Source organism: Hyla sarda, chromosome 6 (genome assembly GCF_029499605.1).
Source record: "Hyla sarda isolate aHylSar1 chromosome 6, aHylSar1.hap1, whole genome shotgun sequence".
In the NCBI taxonomy this organism is placed as follows: domain Eukaryota; kingdom Metazoa; phylum Chordata; class Amphibia; order Anura; family Hylidae; genus Hyla; species Hyla sarda.
This window is the reverse complement of record NC_079194.1, coordinates 261,099,923-261,124,630: the sequence shown is the minus strand read 5'-3', so window position 1 is coordinate 261,124,630 and position 24,708 is coordinate 261,099,923. Positions and strand designations below refer to the sequence as shown.

Genomic DNA, 24,708 nt, shown 5'->3' with positions numbered 1-24,708 from the left:
TCTTTGCAGTGAAAGGCTGAAGTGACTGGCCGCAATATGGCTGCCGATCATATAGGGCTGTGAGATCACAGGGGTGACTGGCTGGTGATAGGCTGCATGCTGCATGTGATTCAGGGTCCTCTCGCCTACTCTTGTTCCCGCCTTCCCAAGATTCCTTGTCCCATGTCCTCACATGTAGATCCCCCATTTTAGATGCCCTGGAGCCTGGACCGCACTAAATGAAGTTTAATGAAGCGATTTGCGCAATAGAATCTCGGCGACATTCGCATTAGTTGCAAATCAAATTTTTCCTGAAATTCGTAACGAATTCAGATTTGGCAGATTCGATTCACTCATCCTTATATCCAACTATCCAAAAAAGAGCTATACTGTGTAACCAGTCACCCTATTGATACACACCAACAAGTACTGTAGCAGCCGGACGCCGGGCTTGGCTACTACCCTAGTCCTTCTGTACTGTATACATCTGGTGGTCTGCCTCACCTGGGAGATCACTGGTTAAATATACCTCTTTATATTTCCTTTGACTTAATTCTGACTGATCGTGACCCATTAACCTTGACCCCTGACAAATCCACGGTAGTGAAGGAAAATGTGTGGTAAGAGCATAGGGGTAACAGGGATAGTCAAAGAGGTAGATTAGGGCAGGGGGTTGCCCTTTTTAACCCCTTAAGGACCCAGACAATTTTCAGTGTAGGACCCAGACATTTTTTGCACATCTGACCACTGTCACTTTAAGAGTTAATAACTCTGAGATGCTTTTACCTTTCATTTTTTCATGACATATTCTTCTTTATGTTAGTGGTAAATTTTCGTCGATACTCGCATCATTTTCGACGATACTCGCAAAAATTTGATGAAAAAATTGAAAATGTTGCATTTTTTTTTACATTTGAAGCTCTCTGCTTGTAAGGAAAATAGACATACCAAAATAATTATATGTTGATTCACATAAACAATATGTCTACTTTATGTTGGCATCATTAAGTTGACATGTTTTTACTTTTGGAAGACATCAGAGGGCTTCATAGTTCAGCAGCAATTTTCCAATTTTTCACAAAATTTTCAAAATCGGAATTTTTCAGGGACCAGTTCAGTTTTGAAGTGGATTTGAAGGGCCTTCATATTAGAAATACCCCACAATTGACCCCATTTTAAAAACTGCACCCCTCAAAGTATTCAAAATTACATTCAGTAAGTGTCTTAACCCTTTAGGTGTTTCACAGGAATAGCAGCAAGGGGAAGGAGAAAATTAAAAATCTTCATTTTTTATACTCACATGTTCTTGTGGACCCAGTTTTTGAATTTTTGCAAGGGGTAATAGGAGAAAAAGTAACAATGGGTAATAGGAGAAGGGAAGCAGCAACAATGGGATTTTGGAGAGTGAATTTTGATGAAATGGTTTTTGGGGGGCATGTCACATTTAGGAAACACCTTTTTACAAAAGGTAATGGGAGAAATCTCTTCTGAGTATGGAAATACCCCATGTTAGGACGTAAAATGCTCTGCGAGCGAACTACAATGCTCAGAAGAGAAGGAATCACATTTGACTTTTGGAAAGCAAATCTTGCTGAAATTGTTTTTGGTGGGCATGTCGCATTTAGGAAGCCCCTATAGTGCCAGCACAGCAAAAAAAAAAAAAAAAAAACACATGGCATACTATTTTGGAAACTACAACCCTCAAGGAGAGTAACAAGGGGTACAGTGAGCCTTAACACCTCACGGGTGATTTACGACTTTTTGTTAAAGTTGGATGTGTAAGTGAAAAAAACATTTTTTTTCACTAAAATGCTGTTTTTCCCCCCAAATTTAACATTTTTTCAAAGGGTAATAGGAGAAAATTACCCCCAAAATTTGTAACCCCATTTCTTCTGATTATGGAAATACCCCATGTGTGGACGTCAAGTGCTCTGCTGGCGAACTACAATGCTCAGAAGAGAAGGAGCGCCATTGAGCTTTTGGAGAGTGAATTTGTTTGGAATGTAAGTCAGGGGCCATGTGCCTTTACAAAGCCCCCCATGGTTCCAGAACACCCCTCACAGAATTTAATAAGGGGTGCAGTGAGTATTTCCACCCCACTGGTGTTTGACAGATCTTTGGAACAGTGGGCTGTGCAAATGAATAATTAAATTTTTCATTTTCACGGACCACTGTTCCAAAAATCTGTGGGGCCTAAATGTTCACTTTACCCCTTATTACATTACGTGAGGGGTGTAGTTTCCAAAATGGGGTCACATGTGGGGGTGGTGTCCATTGTTCTGGCATTATGGGGGCTTTGTAAACACACTTGGCCTTCAAAAATCAGCCACCCCTGTGCAAATCACCAATTTAGGCCTCAAATATACATAGTGCACTCTCACTCCTGAGCCTTGTTGTGCACCCACAGGGAATTTTACGCCCACATATGGGGTATTTCCATACTCAGGAGAAATTGCATTACAATTTTTTTTCCTTTTACCACTTGCGAAAATAAAAAGTATGGGGCAACACCAGCATGTTGGTGTAATTTTTTTTTTTTTACACTAACAGGCTGGTGTAGCCCCCAACTTTTCCTTTTCATAAGGGGTAAAAGGAGAAAAAGCCCCCCAAAATTTGTAGTGCAATTTTTCCCGAGTATGGAAATACCCCATATGTGGCCCTAAACTGTTTCCTTGAAATACGACAGGGCCCCGAAGTGAGAGAGCGCCATGCACATTTGAGGACTAAATTTGGGATTGCATTGGGGTGGACATGGGGTATTCTACACCAGTGATTCCCAAACAGGGTGCCTCCAGCTGTTGCTAAACTTCCAGCATGCCTGGACAGTCAGTGGTTGTTTTGTTTTGCAACAGCTGGAGGCTCTGTTTTGGAAACACTGCCGTACGATACTTTTTTCATTTTTATTGGGGGGGGGGGGGGGGACAGTGTAAGGGGGTGTATATGTAGTGTTTTTACTCTTTTACTATTTTGTGTTAATGTAGTCTTTTTAGGCAGTGGCGTTGCGACCCGGGTGCGGGTGACACCAACCTAATGGGGTGACACCAAGACGCTCCGCAGCACCCCCCCCTCCCCAGCTACACCGACACCCCCCGTCTGTACCCGACCGGCAGCACCCCCCCTTCACCTGCGCTGTGTGCCCGTCCAACAGCACCCCCCTCCCCCCGCCCTTCATCGCCGCTGTGCACCCGTCCGTCAGCTGCCCCCCCCCCGGCCTTCATCGCCGCTGTGCGCCCGTCCATCAGCACCACTGCATGGGACGTCAGTGACGTCACTCGCAGGGCGCCCGGAGAGAAGGAGCGCAGCGCTGGAGTGTGTGTGTCGGTCTCTCTGTCTGTCGCTATCTCTGTCTGTGTGTCTCTGTCTGTGTGTGACTGTCTGTGTGTGACTCTGTGTGTGTGTGTATGTATGTGACTGTGTGTGACTCTGTGTGTGTGTGTATGTATGTGACTGTGTGTGACTGTGTGTGTGTGTATGTATGTGACTGTGTGTGACTCTGTGTGTGTGTGGGTATGTGACTGTGTGTGTGTCTGTGTGTGTGTTGCAGGGGGACCCAGGAGCGCTACACCCCTGCCCACAATCATTTCTTGTATTGGAATTATGTAGGAGGCCTTCTGGTGTGCCAAATATGCCTTATTTTCTGTGTGTGTGTGTGTGTGTGTGACTCTGTGTGTGTGACTGTGTGTGTGTGTGACTCTGTGTGTGACTGTGTGACTCTGTGTGTGTGACTGTGACTCTGTGTGTGTGTGTGTGACTGTGTGACTCTGTGTGTGTGACTGTGACTCTGTGTGTGTGTCTGTCTGTGAGTGTGTGTCTCTCTGACTGTGTGTGTGTTTGTGTGTGTGTCTCTCTGTGTTGTATGTGTTTTTTGTGTGTGTGTGTGTGTGGGGGGGGGGGGTTAAACAGCGATCTAATGTGGGGAGACTTTGACCCATCGTGGGGAACCTGCAAGGGAACCTGCGGCCTAATGTGGGGTAACTACTACCAAATGTTTGGAGTCTATGCTACCTAATGTGGGGATTCTATGCTACCTAATGTGGGGAGTCTATGCTACCTAATGTGGGGAAACTGCTACCTAATGTGGGGAATCTGTGCTACCAAATGTGGGGAGTCTATGCTACCTAATGTGGGGAATCTGTGCTACCGAATGTGGGGAATCTATGCTACCTAATGTGGGGAAACTGCTACCTAATGTGGGGAATCTGTGCTACCTAATGTGGGGAAATTGCTACCTAATTTGGGGGAACACGTACCAAATGTGGGGAATCTATGCTGCCTAATGTGGGGAAAATATGCTACCTAATGTGGGGAAACTGCTGCCTACCTAAAGTGGGGGAACTGCTGCCTACCTAATGCTCCCCCCTGGCAGTAGCACCCTCATCATCCACCAGCAACACCCCCCCTCCCCCCCCCCCGCAGTAGCACCTCCATCAGCAGATCCTGATGGTGGATGATGGCGGTGCACTGCCAGGAGGATGATCCTGCGGATGGATGATGGGGGTGATACTGCCAGGGGGGATGGCCAGTTGCACCCTCATCATCCTCCAGCAACACCCCCCCCCCCCAGTAGTAGCACCCCCATCATCCACTAGCAACACCACCAAAACCCCCCTCCCGTGGTAATAGCATCAGCTAACGGATGTTGAGGGGTGTTACTGCGGTTGTGGTATTATATTAAGAGGGTGCACTGTATGGCAACGTTAAATTCAGAGGGCGCAGTTTGTGGTAGTATTATATTCAGAGGGTACAGTGGGTGGTAGTATTATATTCAGGGGTACAGTGTGTGGCGATATTATATTCAGGGGTACAGTATGTGGTAGATTTATATTCAGAGGGTACAGTATGTGATGGTATAATATTCAGAATGTACAGTGTGTGGTAGTATTATATTCAGAGGGTACAGTGTGTGGCGGTATTATATTCAGGGGTACAGTATGTGGTAGATTTATATTCAGAGGGTACAGTATGTGATGGTATTCTATTCAGAATGTACAGTGTGTGGTAGTATTATATTCAGAGGGTACAGTGTGTGGCGGTATTATATTCAGGGGTACAGTATGTGGTAGATTTATATTCAGAGGGTACACTATGTGATGGTATTATATTCAGAATGTACAGTGTGTGGTAGTATTATATTCAGAGGGCACAGTGTGTGGCGGTATTATATTCAGAGGTACAGCATGTGGCAGATTTATATTCAGTGTGTACAGTATGTGTTGGTATTATATTCAGAATGTACAGTGTGTGGTAGTATTATATTCAGTGGGTATGGTGTATGGAAGGTTTATAATCAAAGAGTATAGTAGTATTATATTTAGAGGATACAGTGTCTGGCAGGTTTATAATAATACTTGTTTTCATATAGAGGATGAGAATGCGCTGACATAGTGAGGAGACGTCTGGGCGTCACATTCTACAGACCGAAGTTTTAGCTGGACCAGGCGGTATGTACCATCTGAATTAGATAAGGGAAGACTATAGAGAAGACGTCACCTGTAGTCACTGATATCATTGTATATTCTCCTCTCTATAGAGAAGATGTCACCTGTAGTCACTGATATCATTGTGTATTCTCCTCTCTATGTCCTATCAGAGCTGTAGTCGCTTGTCAGTTCTACAGTTATGGTGAGTGAAACTGCAACACCCAGCATAACCTCACCACTGCTCAAAGGGGTACTCTACTGGAAAACATTTTTTTTTTTTAATCAATTGGTGCTACAAAGTTAAACAGATTTGTAAATTACTTCTATTTAAAAATCTTAATCCTTCCAGTACTTATTAGCTGCTGTATAAGTGATTCACAGGAAGTTCTTTTCTTTTTTAATTTATTTTCTGTCTGACCACAGTGCTCTGTGCTGACACCTCTGTCCATGTCAAGAACTGTCCATAGTAGGACAAATCCCCATAGCAAACCTATCCTGCTCTGGACAGTTCCTGACATGGACAAAGGTGTCAGCAAATAGCACTGTGGTCAGACTGGAAAGAACTACACAACTTCCTGTGGCGCATACAGCAGCTGATAAGTACTGTAAGGATTAAGATTTTAAATAGAAGTAATTTAAAAATCTGTTTAACTTTCTGGCACCAGTTGATATAAAAGTAAATGTTTTCCAGTGGAGTACCCCTTTAAGTAATTCTGGGAGCTGTATATTTAAATGGTGAAAACTTCTTTAACACTTTCCTATTCTGTGGCAACTGGTATATCTGATTATTATACTGGAATTTCTCACAATGCGCTACAACAGTGGTGTCTGTCACAACAGGCTAAAAACGTGCTGAGGGGGGGGGGAAAGGTATGGGGTGACACCATTTTCTACCGCACCGGGTGACACCAACCCTAGCATCGCCACTGTTTTTAGTGTACATTCGCACTGGAGATTACGGTGAGTTTCCCGCTAGGAGTTTGCGATGTGGCGAAAAATTTGCAGCAGCTCAAACTTGAAGCAGGAAACTCAGTGTAAACCTGCCTGTGTGAATGTACCCTGTACGTTCATATGGGGGGGGGGGGGGGGGGGGAACCTCCAGCTGTTTCAAAACTACAACTCTTAGCATGTACTGACAGACCGTGCATGCTGGGAGTTTTACTTTTGCAACAGCTGGAGGCACACTGGTTGGAAAACCTTCAGTTAGGTTCTGTTACCTAACTCAGTATTTTCCAACCAGTGTGCCTCCAGCTGTTGCAAAACTACAACTCCCAGCATGTACTGATCGCATGTACTGGGAGATGTAGTTATTCAACTGTTGGAGGTACGCAACTACAACTCCCAGCATGGTGAGACAGCTATTTTCTGTTTGGGCATGCTGGGATTTGCAGTTTTGCATCATCTTGAGAGCTACAGTTTAGAGACCACTGCACAGTGATCTCCAAACTGTGGACCTCCAGATGTTGCAAAACTACAAATCCCAGCATGCCCAGACAGCAAACAGCTGTGTGGGCATGCTAGGAGTTATAGTTTTGCAAGATCTGGAGGGCTACAGTGTAGATACCACACGTAGCGGTACATCAAGGGTCCTTAAGGGGTTAAGGCGGGTGCCCTGACGGACCTCATGCGAGAATCGATTGCCTCACTACATTAACCTTTAGGATTGTCTAAGGCAGTGATGGCAAACCTTTTTGAGCCCGAGTGCCCAAACCGTAATTCACGCCAACTTTTTTCCCTCAAAGTGCCAGCGCAGCAATATAAATCAGAATACTGAGGTTTAAGTTTAGAAAAAACAACTCATACAGTTGTCATAACTAATTAACATATTTTGTTTTAAAAGAAGAGCACAACAACTGTGCTGTGTGTGGGGTCTGCTGTGTTTATGTAGGTGTGTAGGTGTGTGGGGGGATGGGGTGCTGTGTGGGGTAGGTGCTGTGTGTGTGGGGGGGTAGAGGTTCTGTGTGTGTGTGGGGGGGGGGGGTAGGGGTGCTGCAGGTTATTTATTTTTAATAAAAATAAATAAATGAGCATTTCTAAATTTAACAGTTATCCCCCCCCCCCCCCTCCTCTCTTCTTCTTACCTTTGGAAAAGGAGGGGGAGGACACAGTCATATTATGGGGAATATAGACTATAGGAGAGGCACCACCTATATGAGGGGTACTGCTATATGAAATGAATGTAGCCCATGTTCTCCTCTCTTACTGCCCCTGTCCCCCTCTCATACAGCCACTGTCCCCCCTCATACAGCCCATGTTCCCTCTCATACAGCCACTGTCCCCCCTCATACAGCCCATGTTCCCTCTCATACAGCCACTGTCCCCCTTCATACAGCCCATGTTCCCCGTCATACAGCCCATGTTCCCTCTCATACAGCCACTGTCCCCCCTCATACAGCCCATGTTCCCCCTCATACAGCCCCTGTCCCCCCTCATACAGCCCCTGTCCCCCTCATACAGCCCCTGTCTCCCCTCATACAGCCCCTGTCCCCCCCACATACAGTCCCTGCCCCCCCTCATACAGCCCCTGTCCCCTCTCATACAGCCCCTGTCCCCCCTCATACAGCCCCTGTCCCCCTCATACAGTCCCTGTCCCCCCCTCATACAGTCCCTGCCCCCCCTCATCCAGCCCCTGTCCCCCTCATACAGTCCCTGTCCCCCCTCATACAGCCCATGTTCCCCCTCATACAGTCCCTGCCCCCCCTCATCCAGCCCCTGTCCCCCCTCATACAGCCCCTGCCCCCCTCATACAGCCCCTGTCCCCCCTCATACAGCCCCTGCCCCCCCCCCCCTCATACAGCCCATTCCCTTCATACAACTAATCCTCTCTCATTATTAAATATTTGAATATGAAATGGGGAGGAATAATCTTAATTCTCCCTCCCCATTTCAGGTACCTGGCCTGCACTCTGTTACTTCCTCCCACGCGGCTCCTGCTTTACCATAGAGTGCTGGGAGGAAGTGACTTCCTGCCAGCGCTGAGCACTGCTGGGAGAAAGCCACAGCCCAGCGCACTGTACGGGAGCCGGCATCCACTGCAGGGCTGTGAAAGTGAAATGCTGTGCCGAGCCACCGCCGCCATGTAATGCCTGGCAGAGCCACCGTGGGAAGCCAGGCCGAGCTGCTGCATGAGCCGGTGAAAGGTTAAACAAGTAATTACCAGATTTGGTCAGATGGCGAACTATGGCCGTGTGCCCACAGAGGGGGCTCGGTGTGCCACCTGTGGCACGCGTGCCATAGGTTCGCCATCACTGGTCTAGGGGACATTGTCGGAGTTTGTTATGCTTAGTACTTTCTGTTGACTTAAACAGAGATCCCTAGGGACTCAATGTATTTCATTGATCAAATCCAGAACATCGCTGCAAGTAAATCTACAGGATTGGGTGAGAGCATCTCCTCTTTTTATTGTTATTGTTGTTAACTGGCGGCACATTCATTACACCAGTACACAGTGCACCAGGAACTCAGGCATGTTCTTTTTCCGTATACAATAGGGCAAAATTTGGCCAAGAAGGGTTGGCATGGCCCGTGTTAATGGTCTATTCGCTCTTTGTTTAATAAGATTTTCAGATTTTTGTGTTTGTGGGATATCTTTTTAATAAATTAGTAGTAAAAGTTATGTTTTATACTCGTAAACCTCCTCTGTGGTAACACGCTCAATGGGGGAGATTTATCAAAACCTGAGCAGAGGAAAAGGTGCCTAGTTGCCCATAGCAACCAATCAGATCCCTTCTTTCATTTTGCAGGGGCCTTGTTAAAAATGAAAGAAGCGATCTGAGTGGTTTCTCTGGGCAACTGGGCAACTTTTCCTCTGCACAGGTTTTGATAAATCTCCCCCTATCTACTTAACTTTTCTGGGCATAAAGCTTCTGACTGGGTGTATGTAGGATCCTTAAAAACACCTGTGTACAGGGCAGGGAGGGGTGCATAGCTAAGGGTGCATGCACACCACGTTTTTGCTATACAGTCCCCGTGTAAGGTGTCAAGTTAAAAACTGTATAGAAAACCGTATGCATCGACTTAACATTGTATACTGTATGTCAAACGCATCATCTGGTTTAGTCCGTTTTGCATCTCATACAGTTTTCTCCAGTTTTTTACCTGTACCCAAAACTGTAGTCTACCACGTTTCTTGGTCCGGATGAAAAACTGTATTAAACCGTATATTTTTTTTTTAACATGGGAGTCAATGGGAACCGTATGTGCGTACGGTTACATCAGGTTTTCACCATACGGTTTTTTACTTTGCACAGTTTTTTTTTCTTGGAATTTCAATCAAACAAGTGAAACTTTATTCAAAATGGAGTCAAAAGTTAAAAATGTATACGTTTTTTTCTTTAAAAAACGGATGCAACCGGACATCATTTTTCAAACCGTATAAGGTTTTCAACTGTATATGGGTTAAAATTTGTACACACTTTTTGATACAGTTTAGTTTTTGAGGTTTTGAGGCATCCATTTTTCATCAAAAACCTGATACGGGAACCGTATTGCAAAAACGTGGTGTGCATGCACCCTAAGAGGGGTTGCCAGTAACCCTTACTTACAATGCAAAAAAAAAATTGAAATAGCCAGCACAACAACCAAACACACGGGAGCATGCAGCCATGGCAAATACAAAAAAAGAAGGTAGCTATTGTAAGTGAATGGTGTTATGACTTTCAAGTGGCTGCAACCACAACTAGACAATTGCCATAAATCCATCTTAATTCACACCATAAAATCCAATACAGTGATCCCTCAACTTACAATGGCCTCAACATACAATCCTTTTTTCTGGACTATTGTAACTTGAAACCAGACTCAACACACAATGAATGGATAGTCCAGATCTGAAAAAAGTCAATGGTTGGAAGAAGTGACAATCTGAATGGGCATTCACTGGTAAAACAACTGTATTGTGCATGCACTGACTGGCTGTCTGGTAGCGCCTCCCAACAGTACAGGGAGGTATTACATGTTCTGTACTACTCTTTACCTGTGCCTCTTTCTTACTTTTATATGTAAGGACTTGCTTTATCTATATTAGTTATCTACTTATTTTTCTTTAATCCTCACTTTTTACTATTTTTGGATGACATTTTGGGGATTCAGAACCAATTACCAGGTTGCATAGAGTTCTGGTCTCCACATACAATGGTTTCAACATAAAATGGTCGTCCTGGAACTGATTTATAATTTTACTTGAGGGACCACTGTATTTATGTCTTCATCTTAATAGCGATACATCCATATAGGATTAAAAAGTATCTGACACGTTCAGGCCAGGTGGCCTTAGTCATAGATCACGCATGTAAAAGCAAGTTGCCATTTTAAAAAAACCTTTATTAGTGCTGACTTCACTAATTGTTAATAGGTGTAACATGCCAAGATCATAAACTACATTAAAGGTTGATAAATACTGCAACTATATAGGTATATAACCAGGAGTCAAGTCTGGGAACTCTTGCTAATGGGAACACTGTTCCTGCTGTGGAAAAAGTTCAGAAACTCCATTCCCATGCGTTCCTGCAGGACTTGAATCCTATATATAACATAAATGAATAGAGACAAATATCTAAATTGGCATAACACTATACAAAGTAACAGAATAAGAAGTAAAATGATCGATATCTAGACTATGGACATACATATTATAGTACTCTCACAGTGATGCTCGCCACAATATTCAGTCCCAAACACTTGGAGATAACATACTTGTTGTAATTAAAAAGATACAATAATCATATATCATACGATCTCAAACGAAATCAGGTCTGTAAAGGTTGTTGTAAGTGGATGCGCTGAACCTGTGTGGATGATGACTCGGGACGTATCAGGGAGCGGAGTCTAAGGTCGCTACCCCTGATACGACTCGTCAACACAGGCTGCTGAGATATAACGAGGTACAGTAAGGATGAAATGGAGGCGTAGTCAGGACTGGCAGTAGGTCAGGACAGGCGGCACAAAATCAAGGTCAGGGAACGTAGCAGGCGGGACTGGTGCACGGTAGAACAAGATACTATATAAACAACGCTTTCGTTGGAACTAAATAGGGACTGTTTCAGATAAACACAAATTATTTGTGCACTGGCCCTTTAAATCTGAGGAAGTTAAATCCAGCCCACCTCCTAGGGCATGCGCTGGCATCCTGTGCTGGTGAAGGGAAGAGAGGCAAGGAAAGGAGCACAAGAAGCCGGTGTTTGCCTGCGGCGGGGACCAGAAATGGGGAAAAGAGGGGGGGGAGCAGGAGCAGCATGAGAAGGTAGGTAAGATGCGAACACCGGGTGAAGAAGCGCAGGTGGTTACAAGGTCTTAGAATAAATTCAGACCTTGTGGTTGCCGTGTGCCCAAGAGAAAGATTCAGTAGCTTTCTCTATTCAACAGGTTACATTTCATATTGCCCCCTCTACTGGTAGGGAAGACTTTCTATTCTCTGCACTTGTAGGCTAAACATATGTGCCTCATGTATGTCTTTGAAATGACAAAACAATGCTAATATATTAAATGCATAGTTTTTTTTTTTTTTTTTTTTAACCAAAGGTCTGGTTATGTGTTTTCCAAAAAGGAAGCTGATAAAACCAACATACTGTTCAGAGCAATCACTGCTAGTAGCCAAATATATTGCAGTTGATGCAACTAGCAATATTATATTTTATATTAGTACAAAATAAAACAAAATGCTGTGCCATTTGCATATAATATGTTTTTTTTTGTTTCCTTTATTAAGCAACCAAGTTTTTTGCTGTTTTTGGAACTGTAAAAAACTGTGATATAATTTTGTCCAATGTTGCAGCTTTCCTAGAAACTATCCGAATCCCAAGTGCAAAAATATTAGCTAATGCAAGATCTTGCATCAGGACGTGGAGTTAAAGTGGAAAACTTTTTTTTTTAATTTTCTATTAAAAAATCTTAACCTCTTCAGGACGTGGGGCGTATGCATACGTCCTGCATCCCGAGTCCTTAAGGACGTAGGGTGTATGCATACGCCCGTGGGAATTCCGGTCCCCGCCGCTAGCTGGTTGGGGACCGGACCGGGATGCCTGCTGGAATCATTCAGCAGGCATCCTGGCACATCGCCGAGGGGGGTCCTGAGACCCCCCCCCCATGTCGGCGATCACAGAAAATCGCATGTCAATTCAGACATGCGATTTTATGCTATTCCGGGCTGATCGGGTCTCTGGTGACCCAGAAAATAGGGATGATCGGAGCTGTCAGTGACAGAGGAAAATCTTTATTTTTTTAATTTCTTGTTTGTGTTCTCCACAGTGCTCTCTGCTGACACCGGATTCCTGTATCAGGAACTGTCCAGAGCAGGAGAGAATACCCATATCAAACCTATGCTGCTCAGGACAGTTCCTGGCACAGACAGGTGTCAGCAGAGAGCACTGTGGACAACACAAAAAAGGAATTTAAAAAAAATAAAGATTTTCCTCTGTAGCAAACAGCTGCAAAAAAGTACTGAAAGGATTAAGATTTTTTTTTATAGAAGTAGCTTACAAATCTGTTTAACTTTCTGGCACCAGTTCATTTAAAAAAAAAATGTTTTCCACCGGAGTACCCCTTTAATAGTGCACAATACCACAAGCAACCCCTTGGATCAGCACGCAAACCCCCTCATGGTGCCTAGCAATGCTCACAACCCCGGTCAACGCACAGTCTACTGTAAAAATGCTACTGTCTGTGCCCAGTCTATGTAAACCCATCACCAACATATACTGTCTAGTGTGAGTACCTCGCATTTGTTACGCCGAGCGCTCCGGGTCCCCGCTCCTCCCCGGAGCGCTCGCTTCACTCCCTCCGCTGCAGCGCTCCGGTCACGTCCTCTGACCCGGGGCGCTGCGATCCTGCTGCCAGCCGGGATGCGATTCGCGATGCGGGTAGCGCCCGCTCGCGATGCGCACCCCGGCTCCCCTACCTGACTCGCTCCCCGTCTGTTCTGTCCCGGCGCGCGCGGCCCCGCTCCCTAGGGCGCGCGCGCGCCGGGTCTCTGCGATTTAAAGGGCCACTGCGCCGCTGATTGGCGCAGTGGTTCCAATTAGGGTTTTCACCTGTGCACTTCCCTATATTACCTCACTTCCCTTGCACTCCCTTGCCGGATCTTGTTGCCTTAGTGCCAGTGAAAGCGTTCCTTGTGTGTTCCTTGCCTGTGTTTCCAGACCTTCTGCCGTTGCCCCTGACTACGATCCTTGCTGCCTGCCCCGACCTTCTGCTACGTCCGACCTTGCTTCTGCCTACTCCCTTGTACCGCGCCTATCTTCAGCAGCCAGAGAGGTGAGCCGTTGCTAGTGGATACGACCTGGTCACTACCGCCGCAGCAAGACCATCCCGCTTTGCGGCGGGCTCTGGTGAAAACCAGTAGTGGCTTAGAACCGGTCCACTAGCACGGTCCACGCCAATCCCTCTCTGGCACAGAGGGTCCACTACCTGCCAGCCGGCATCGTGACAGTAGATCCGGCCATGGATCCCGCTGAAGTTCCTCTGCCAGTTGTCGCTGACCTCACCACGGTGGTCGCCCAGCAGTCACAACAGATAGCGCAACAAGGCCAACAGCTGTCTCAACTGACCGTTATGCTACAACAGTTGCTACCACAGCTTCAGCAGTCATCTCCTCCGCCAGCTCCTGCACCTCCTCCGCAGCGAGTGGCCGCTCCTGGGATACGCTTATCCTTGCCGGATAAATTTGATGGGGACTCTAAGTTTTGCCGTGGCTTTCTTTCCCAATGTTCCCTGCATCTGGAGATGATGTCGGACCTGTTTCCCACTGAAAGGTCTAAGGTGGCTTTCGTAGTCAGTCTTCTGTCCGGAAAAGCCCTGTCATGGGCCACACCGCTCTGGGACCGCAATGACCCCGTCACTGCCTCTGTACACTCCTTCTTCTCGGAAATCCGAAGTGTCTTTGAGGAACCTGCCCGAGCCTCTTCTGCTGAGACTGCCCTGTTGAACCTGGTCCAGGGTAATTCTTCCGTTGGCGAGTATGCCGTACAATTCCGTACACTTGCTTCAGAATTGTCCTGGAATAATGAGGCCCTCTGCGCGACCTTCAAAAAAGGCCTATCCAGCAACATTAAAGATGTTCTGGCCGCACGAGAAATTCCTGCTAATCTACATGAACTTATTCACCTAGCCACTCGCATTGACATGCGTTTTTCTGAAAGGCGTCAGGAACTCCGCCAAGATATGGACTCTGTTCGCACGAGGCGTTTCGTCTCCTCGGCTCCTCTCTCCTCTGGTCCCCTGCAATCTGTTCCTGTGCCTCCCGCCGTGGAGGCTATGCAGGTCGACCGGTCTCGCCTGACACCTCAAGAGAGGACACGACGCCGTATGGAGAACCTCTGCCTGTACTGTGCTAGTACCGAACACTTCCTGAGGGATTGTCCTATCCGTCCTCCCCGCCTGGAAAGACGTACGCGAACTCCGCACAAAGGTGAGACAGTCCTTGATGTCTACTCTGCTTCTCCACGTCTTACTGTGCCTGTGCGGATGTCTGCCTCTGCCTTCTCCTTCTCTACAGTGGCCTTCTTGGACTCTGGATCTGCAGGAAATTTTATTTTGGCCTCTCTCGTCAACAGGTTCAACATCCCAGTGACCAGTCTCGCCAGACCCCTCTACATCAATTGTGTAAATAATGAAAGATTGGACTGTACCATACGTTTCCGCACGGAGCCCCTTCTTATGAGCATCGGATCTCATCATGAGAGGATTGAACTTTTGGTCCTCCCCAATTGCACCTCGGAGATTCTCCTTGGACTTCCCTGGCTTCAACTTCATTCCCCAACCCTGGATTGGTCCACTGGGGAGATCAAGAGTTGGGGGTCCTCTTGTTCCAAGAACTGTCTAAAACCGGTTCCCAGTAACCCTTGCCGTAACTCTGTGGTTCCTCCAGTAACCGGTCTCCCTAAGGCCTATATGGACTTCGCGGATGTTTTCTGCAAAAAACAAGCTGAGACTCTACCTCCTCACAGGCCTTATGATTGCCCTATCGACCTCCTCCCGGGTACTACTCCACCCCGGGGCAGAATTTATCCTCTCTCTGCCCCAGAGACTCTTGCCATGTCCGAATACGTCCAGGAGAATCTAAAAAAGGGCTTTATCCGTAAATCCTCCTCTCCTGCCGGAGCCGGATTTTTCTTTGTGTCCAAAAAAGATGGCTCCCTACGTCCTTGCATTGACTACCGCGGTCTTAATAAAATCACGGTTAAGAACCGCTACCCCTTACCCCTCATCTCTGAACTCTTTGATCGCCTCCAAGGTGCCCACATCTTCACTAAATTGGACTTAAGAGGCGCCTATAACCTCATCCGCATCAGAGAGGGGGACGAGTGGAAAACGGCATTTAACACCAGAGATGGACACTTTGAGTATCTGGTCATGCCCTTTGGACTGTGCAATGCCCCTGCCGTCTTCCAAGACTTTGTCAATGAAATTTTTCGTGATCTGTTATACTCCTGTGTTGTGGTATATCTGGACGATATCCTAATTTTTTCTGCCAATCTAGAAGAACACCGCCAGCATGTCCGTATGGTTCTTCAGAGACTTCGTGACAACCAACTCTATGCCAAAATTGAGAAATGTCTGTTTGAATGCCAATCTCTTCCTTTTCTAGGATATTTGGTCTCTGGCCAGGGACTACAGATGGATCCAGACAAACTCTCTGCCGTCTTAAATTGGCCACGCCCCTCCGGACTCCGTGCTATCCAACGCTTTTTGGGGTTCGCCAATTATTACAGGCAATTTATTCCACATTTTTCTACCATTGTGGCTCCTATCGTGGCTTTAACCAAGAAAAATGCTGATCCCAAGTCCTGGCCTCCTCAAGCAGAAGACTCCTTTAAACGACTCAAGTCTGCCTTTTCTTCGGCTCCCGTGCTCTCCAGACCTGACCCTTCCAAACCCTTCCTATTGGAGGTTGATGCCTCCTCAGTAGGAGCTGGAGCTGTTCTTCTACAAAAAAATCCTTCCGGGCATGCTGTCACTTGTGGTTTTTTCTCTAGGACCTTCTCTCCAGCGGAGAGGAACTACTCCATCGGGGATCGAGAGCTTCTAGCCATTAAATTAGCACTTGAGGAATGGAGGCATCTGCTGGAGGGATCAAGATTTCCTGTTATTATCTACACCGACCACAAGAACCTCTCCTACCTCCAGTCGGCCCAACGGCTGAATCCTCGCCAGGCCCGGTGGTCTCTGTTCTTTGCCCGATTTAATTTTGAGATTCACTTTCGTCCTGCCGATAAGAACATTAGGGCCGATGCTCTCTCTCGTTCCTCGGATGCCTCAGAAGTTGATCTCCCTCCGCAACACATCATTCCACCTGACTGCCTGATCTCCACTTCTCCTGCCTCCATCAGGCAGACTCCTCCAGGAAAGACCTTTGTTTCTCCACGCCAACGCCTCGGAATCCTCAAATGGGGTCACTCCTCCCATCTCGCAGGTCATGCGGGCATCAAGAAATCTGTGCAACTCATCTCCCGCTTCTATTGGTGGCCGACTCTGGAGACGGATGTTGGGGACTTTGTGCGAGCCTGCACTATCTGTGCCCGGGATAAGACTCCTCGCCAGAAGCCCGCTGGTTTTCTTCATCCTCTGCCTGTCCCCGAACAGCCTTGGTCTCTGATTGGTATGGATTTTATTACTGATTTACCCCCTTCCCGTGGCAACACCGTTATTTGGGTGGTCGTTGATCGATTCTCCAAAATGGCACATTTCATCCCTCTTCCTGGTCTTCCTTCTGCGCCTCAGTTGGCTAAACAATTTTTTGTACACATTTTTCGTCTTCACGGGTTGCCTACGCAGATTGTCTCGGATAGAGGGGTCCAATTCGTGTCTAAATTCTGGAGGGCTCTCTGTAAACAACTCAAGATTAAATTAAATTTTTCCTCTGCATATCATCCCCAGTCCAATGGACAAGTAGAAAGAATTAACCAGATCCTGGGTGATTATTTGCGACATTTTGTTTCCTCCCGCCAGGATGACTGGGCAGATCTCCTTCCATGGGCCGAATTTTCGTATAACTTCAGGGTCTCTGAATCTTCCTCCAAATTCCCATTTTTCGTGGTGTACGGCCGTCACCCTCTTCCCCCCCTCCCTACCCCCTTGCCCTCTGGTCTGCCCGCTGTGGATGAAATTTCTCGTGACCTTTCCATTATATGGAGAGAGACCCAAAATTCTCTCTTACAGGCTTCTTCACGCATGAAGAGGTTCGCGGATAAGAAAAGAAGAGCTCCCCCCGTTTTTTCCCCTGGAGACAAGGTATGGCTCTCCGCTAAATATGTCCGCTTCCGTGTCCCTAGCTACAAGTTGGGACCACGCTATCTTGGTCCTTTCAAAATTTTGTGTCAAATTAATCCTGTCTCTTATAAACTTCTTCTTCCTCCTTCTCTTCGTATCCCTAATGCCTTTCACGTCTCTCTTCTCAAACCACTCATCCTCAACCGTTTTTCTCCCAAATCTGTTCCTCCCACTCCTGTTTCCGGCTCCTCGGACGTCTTCTCGGTCAAGGAAATTTTGGCTGCCAAAAAGGTCAGAGGGAAAAATTTTTTTTTAGTAGACTGGGAGGGTTGTGGTCCTGAAGAGAGATCCTGGGAACCTGAGGACAACATCCTTGACAAAAGTCTGCTCCTCAGGTTCTCAGGCTCCAAGAAGAGGGGGAGACCCAAGGGGGGGGGGTACTGTTACGCCGAGCGCTCCGGGTCCCCGCTCCTCCCCGGAGCGCTCGCTTCACTCCCTCCGCTGCAGCGCTCCGGTCACGTCCTCTGACCCGGGGCGCTGCGATCCTGCTGCCAGCCGGGATGCGATTCGCGATGCGGGTAGCGCCCGCTCGCGATGCGCACCCCGGCTCCCCTACCTGACTCGCTCCCCGTCTGTTCTGTCCCGGCGCGCGCGGCCCCGCTCCCTAGGGCGCGCGCGCGCCGGGTCTCTGCGATTTAAAGGGCCACTGCGCCGCTGATTGGCGCAGTGGTTCCAATTAGGGTTTTCACCTGTGCACTTCCCTATATTACCTCACTTCCCTTGCACTCCCTTGCCGGATCTTGTTGCCTTAGTGCCAGTGAAAGCGTTCCTTGTGTGTTCCTTGCCTGTGTTTCCAGACCTTCTGCCGTTGCCCCTGACTACGATCCTTGCTGCCTGCCCCGACCTTCTGCTACGTCCGACCTTGCTTCTGCCTACTCCCTTGTACCGCGCCTATCTTCAGCAGCCAGAGAGGTGAGCCGTTGCTAGTGGATACGACCTGGTCACTACCGCCGCAGCAAGACCATCCCGCTTTGCGGCGGGCTCTGGTGAAAACCAGTAGTGGCTTAGAACCGGTCCACTAGCACGGTCCACGCCAATCCCTCTCTGGCACAGAGGGTCCACTACCTGCCAGCCGGCATCGTGACAGTATTCTACATGTGGATGGTGTTTTAATAATCCTGCATGTACTGTAACTTGTGCTATACCATTAGTTTAACCTCACTTCCCCCTTTAGTAAACATATTCTGCTTCCTATCTCACATATACTGCTCCCTATACTCCAATTCATACTGCTCCTTGTGGCCCCCTATCTCACATATACTGCTTCCTATACACCCCCCCCCCAACCCCATGATAGATATATATTCCATAATCTCGTGGGTCTGAAGCCCAACTGAGTCATTTTATATTTTCACTTATATTTATGACATGCTTGGTGTCATTTACCAGTTGGAGGTGATGGTCGACCAAAGCTCCCAATCTTTCCCCCAAAGATCCAATATCAACCACAATTAGCCTCATAGGTGGTGAAAAGATTTTTTTGTGGAACATAGATCTCCCATTACTGTCTACCGTACAAGAAAAATGCTTTTTACAGTTAATGTCCAATAATGTAGTTTACTTGTCAAAAGCACAGTTAGGAAGGCTTAACTTTAAACCTTGATAACACTTGTACTGTATTATAACTTGGCAAAGATTGTATTGTCTATTTCCTCTGCTGCATCTGCCTTGTTTTGGGACATACGCCTTTGGCGCAGTTCCAATGATTTTTTTTTACCCACACTCTTACCCTCTTCCTGCACCATTTTTTGACACTTTGGGTGCAGTTTTTTCCACTTGTTCAGTGCTAGATGTGTTAACCCCGTCCTTTGAAGAAGCTCTACTTGAAGTATCAAATGGAAACTCTGTTTCCTTAACCTTTTTGTCATGTTTTTTTAAAATAGATTTTTGGTGTATTTTGTCTTTTTAGTTCCTTTCAATCATATCCAACGTTGTTTTGATAATCCAGAATATATTCATATGAAATTTCTTCTTTTATAAACCTATTATGATCTTTTAAGCCGCAATCCTTTTTTTTTCATCTGTATATCTAGTTGTATGTGTAAGACTCACGGCTGTAAGCAGGACACACCTGGAGGCAGTGGAACTGCTGGACCTGTGTGGCAGATTAGACGGGCTGTGCCAGGGAGCGGTTTCTAAGGTGCCAAGCTCGCCGCAAAGCGGGATGGTCTTGCTGCGACAGGAGGCCCCCAGGTCGCTCCCCCAGCACGACTCGACCACACAGGCGGCTGATGATCCGAGGCACAGGAGGGATAAGCAAGATGTGGTCTGGATAGCAGGAGGTCAGGGCAGGCAGCGCAGGTGCGTAGATAGGAACGTGGCAGGAAGTCAATAGGCAGGCAGCAAGAAGCAAGGTCAGGTCACGGAATGATAGAGTCGGAAACATGGCAGGGAAACACAGTTTTGCGATGCGAATCCCAGCCCCGCCAGCTGGGGAAGTGAGAGGGGGAATGCTCTCAGGCCAGACACTCTGGATGTAACAGTACGTACAAATTGTCATATAAAACTAGGAGGTCTTGGGAAGAATTTATGGTCACAGTCGCAGCCATGTTTTCAAAAATGCTGTATTGTTTAAAATATACATTTTAGAAGATTATTTAGTTGCATAGGTAATCCATTGAAAATAAGGGCAAAAAAAGTGTGGAAGTCTCCACTTCTCAGGAGTTTCCAAAACATGTACAGAAAAGTAAAACGTGAAAAGTGTAAGCAAACGTGTCCAAACACTGGCATACATTAGCCTCAATATAAACCTATGAATCTCCTAGGTCACAAGTTTCTGTAAGTATATTAAAGCAATGATGGATGGCTATAATGTGATATGAAACCAAACTGAATGCACATAGAAAACGTGCTGAAGTATTACTTTACTGAGGGATTAGTGGATGCATGGAATAACCTTCCTGCAGAAGTGGTAGCTGCGAATACAGTGAAGGAGTTTAAGCATGCATGGGATAGGCATAAGGCTATCCTTCATATAAGATAGGACCAGGGACTATTGATAGGTTTCAGATTATTGGGCATACTAGATGGTTCTTATCTGCTGACACATTGTTAGGAATGACGGCAGGTGGTGAATCCTCTGGGCCTGTGTGGATTGAGACTTGAGCTGTACCAGGGAGCGGAGTCTAAGGTGCCACTGGTTTTCACCAGAGCCCGCTGCAAAGCGGCATGGCCTTGATGCGACAGGTGGCACCCAGGTCGCTACCCCTGGCACGACTGGTCCACACAGGTAGCTGGGGGGTGGCGTGGCACGGAAGGTGACTGTCAGGACGTGGCAAGAAGGCAGAAGGTAAGGCAGGTAACACTGGGATAGGGAAGGTAGGATAGCTAGGAACGGATACACAGTAACAGGAGCACAGGAACAGAGGACTTCCCAATGGCATAGACTACCAAAGATCTGGCAGGGAAAGCAGGGAGGAGCAGAGATTTATTGAGCAGGGGACAGGTGCAAGCACTTTAATTTGAGTACTGGCCCTTTAACATAGTAACATAGTTCATAAGGTTGAAAAAAGACCAGAGTCCATTACGTTCAACCTATTTCCCTATTGAGTCCCTACTGAGTTGATCCAGAGGAAGGCAAAAAACCCTCATACTAGAGGTAAAAAATTCCTTCCTAACTCCAACTAGGCAGTCAGAATAAATCCCTGGATCAATGTTCTGTCCCTATAACTCTAATACACATAACCAGCAATGTTCTTTCCGGGAGAGAATTACCAGCAATGTTCTCTCCGGGAGAGAATTCCACAGTCTCACTGCACTTACAGTAAAGAACCCCTGTCTGTGCTGGTGTAGCAACCTTCTTTCTACTAAACGGAGAGGATGCCCCCTTGTTATAGATACAGTCCTGGGTATAAATAGATCATGGGAAAGATCTCTGTACTGTCCCCTGATATATTTATACATAGTTATTAGGTCTCCCCTAAGCCTTCTTTTTTCTAAACTAAATAACCCTAATTCTGATTCTGATCTTTCTGGGTACTGTAGTCCTCCCATTCCCTGTATTACTCCCATTTGCCCGTCTTTGAACCCTCTCCAGCTCCACTATATCTTTCTTGTACACTGGTGCCCAGTATTGTACACAGTATTCCATGTGTGGTCTGACTAGTGATCTGTACAGCGGTACAATTATTTTCTTGTCGTGGGCATCTATGCCCCTATTGATGCACCCCATGATTTTCTTTGCCTTGGCAGCAGCTTCCCGACACTGGTCACTACAGCTAAATCAACTGTTAACTAAAACTCCCAAATCCTTTTCCACGTCAGTCGTCCCAAGTGTGCTCCCATTTAATACATAATCCCAGGCCGGATTTTTCCTCCCCATGTGCATTACCTTACATTTATCAGTGTTGAACCTCATCTGCTACTTCCCAGCCCAAGCCTCCAACCTATCCAGATCCATTTGTAACAGTGCCATGTCCTCTATTGTGTTTACAGCTTTACAGAGTTTAGTATCATCTGCAAAGATTGCTACTTTACTATTCAACCCCTCTACAAGGTCATTAATATTATTATTTGTTACGCCGAGCGCTCCGGGTTCCCGCTCCTCCCCGGAGCGCTCGCTTCACCTCCTCCGCTGCAGCGCCCCGGTCACGTCCTCTGACCCGGGGCGCTGCGATCCTGCTGCTAGCCGGGATGCGATTCGCGATGCGGGTAGCGCCCGCTCGCGATGCGCACCCCGGCTCTCCTACCTGACTCGCTCCCCGTCTGTTCTGTCCCGGCGCGCGCGGCCCCGCTCCCTAGGGCGCGCGCGCGCCGGGTCTCTGCGATTTAAAGGGCCACTGCGCCGCTGATTGGCGCAGTGGTTCCTATTAGAGTTATCACCTGTGCACTCCCTATATTACCTCACTTCCCTTGCACTCCCTTGCCGGATCTTGTTGCCTTAGTGCCAGTGAAAGCGTTCCTTGTGTGTCCCTTGCCAGTGTTTCCTGACCTTCTGCCGTTGCCCCTGACTACGATCCTTGCTGCCTGCCCCGACCTTCTGCTACGTCCGACCTTGCTTCTGCCTACTCCCTTGTACCGCGCCTATCTTCAGCAGCCAGAGAGGTGAGCCGTTGCTAGTGGATACGACCTGGTCACTACCGCCGCAGCAAGACCATCCCGCTTTGCGGCGGGCTCTGGTGAAAACCAGTAGTGGCTTAGAACCGGTCCACTAGCACGGTCCACGCCATTCCCTCTCTGGCACAGAGGGTCCACTACCTGCCAGCCGGCATCGTGACAGTAGATCCGGCCATGGATCCCGCTGAAGTTCCTCTGCCAGTTGTCGCTGACCTCACCACGGTGGTCGCCCAGCAGTCACAACAGATTGCGCAACAAGGCCAACAGCTGTCTCAACTGACCGTTATGCTACAACAGTTGCTACCACAGCTTCAGCAGTCATCTCCTCCGCCAGCTCCTGCACCTCCTCCGCAGCGAGTGGCCGCTCCTGGGATACGCTTATCCTTGCCGGATAAGTTTGATGGGGACTCTAAGTTTTGCCGTGGCTTCCTTTCCCAATGTTCCCTGCATCTGGAGATGATGTCGGACCTGTTTCCCACTGAAAGGTCTAAGGTGGCTTTCGTAGTCAGTCTTCTGTCCGGAAAAGCCCTGTCATGGGCCACACCGCTCTGGGACCGCAATGACCCCGTCACTGCCTCAGTACACTCCTTCTTCTCGGAAATCCGAAGTGTCTTTGAGGAACCTGCCCGAGCCTCTTCTGCTGAGACTGCCCTGTTGAACCTGGTCCAGGGTAATTCTTCCGTTGGCGAGTATGCCGTACAATTCCGTACACTTGCTTCAGAATTGTCCTGGAATAATGAGGCCCTCTGCGCGACCTTCAAAAAAGGCCTATCCAGCAACATTAAAGATGTTCTGGCCGCACGAGAAATTCCTGCTAATCTACATGAACTTATTCACCTAGCCACTCGCATTGACATGCGTTTTTCTGAAAGGCGTCAGGAACTCCGCCAAGATATGGACTCTGTTCGCACGAGGCGTTTCGTCTCCTCGGCTCCTCTCTCCTCTGGTCCCCTGCAATCTGTTCCTGTGCCTCCCGCCGTGGAGGCTATGCAGGTCGACCGGTCTCGCCTGACACCTCAAGAGAGGACACGACGCCGTATGGAGAACCTCTGCCTGTACTGTGCTAGTACCGAACACTTCCTGAGGGATTGTCCTATCCGTCCTCCCCGCCTGGAAAGACGTACGCTGACTCCGCACAAAGGTGAGACAGTCCTTGATGTCTACTCTGCTTCTCCACGTCTTACTGTGCCGGTGCGGATGTCTGCTTCTGCCTTCTCCTTCTCTACAGTGGCCTTCTTGGACTCTGGTTCTGCAGGAAATTTTATTTTGGCCTCTCTCGTCAACAGGTTCAACATCCCAGTGACCAGTCTCGCCAGACCCCTCTACATCAATTGTGTAAATAATGAAAGATTGGACTGTACCATACGTTTCCGCACGGAGCCCCTTCTTATGAGCATCGGATCTCATCATGAGAGGATTGAACTTTTGGTCCTCCCCAATTGCACCTCGGAGATTCTCCTTGGACTTCCCTGGCTTCAACTTCATTCCCCAACCCTGGATTGGTCCACTGGGGAGATCAAGAGTTGGGGGTCCTCTTGTTCCAAGAACTGTCTAAAACCGGTTCCCAGTAACCCTTGCCGTAACTCTGTGGTTCCTCCAGTAACCGGTCTCCCCAAGGCCTATATGGACTTCGCGGATGTTTTCTGCAAAAAACAAGCTGAGACTCTACCTCCTCACAGGCCTTATGATTGCCCTATCGACCTCCTCCCGGGTACTACTCCACCCCGGGGCAGAATTTATCCTCTCTCTGCCCCAGAGACTCTTGCCATGTCCGAATACGTCCAGGAGAATCTAAAAAGGGGCTTTATCCGTAAATCCTCCTCTCCTGCCGGAGCCGGATTTTTCTTTGTCTCCAAAAAAGATGGCTCCCTACGTCCTTGCATTGACTACCGCGGTCTTAATAAAATCACGGTTAAGAACCGCTACCCCTTACCCCTCATCTCTGAACTCTTTGATCGCCTCCAAGGTGCCCACATCTTCACTAAATTGG

At 47.6% G+C, this 24,708-nt stretch overlaps 2 protein-coding genes across 12 annotated transcripts in view; one reads left to right on the top strand and one right to left on the bottom strand.

Moving 5' to 3' along the window:
* Positions 1-24,708, top strand: part of LMNTD2 (lamin tail domain containing 2) — a 223,700-nt gene that overhangs the window by 38,252 nt on the left and 160,740 nt on the right. The window contains exons 1-2 of one of the 8 annotated variants that reach the window (XM_056527109.1): positions 8,392-8,532; positions 8,708-8,779. The exons of 1 other annotated variant lie outside the window; for it this stretch is intronic. In XM_056527109.1, coding sequence (XP_056383084.1) covers positions 8,482-8,532; positions 8,708-8,779 — 123 coding nt within the window. In that variant the 5' untranslated portion in view covers positions 8,392-8,481. Of the gene's footprint in view, positions 1-3,927; positions 3,951-5,375; positions 5,421-8,391; positions 8,549-8,707; positions 8,780-24,708 lie in introns of those variants that run through there. 6 more of the 8 variants (XM_056527116.1, XM_056527121.1, XM_056527120.1 and 3 more) reach the window with 6 other exon arrangements.
* Positions 1-24,708, bottom strand: part of RASSF7 (Ras association domain family member 7) — a 232,830-nt gene that overhangs the window by 110,573 nt on the left and 97,549 nt on the right. The gene's annotated exons all lie outside the window — the stretch shown is intronic.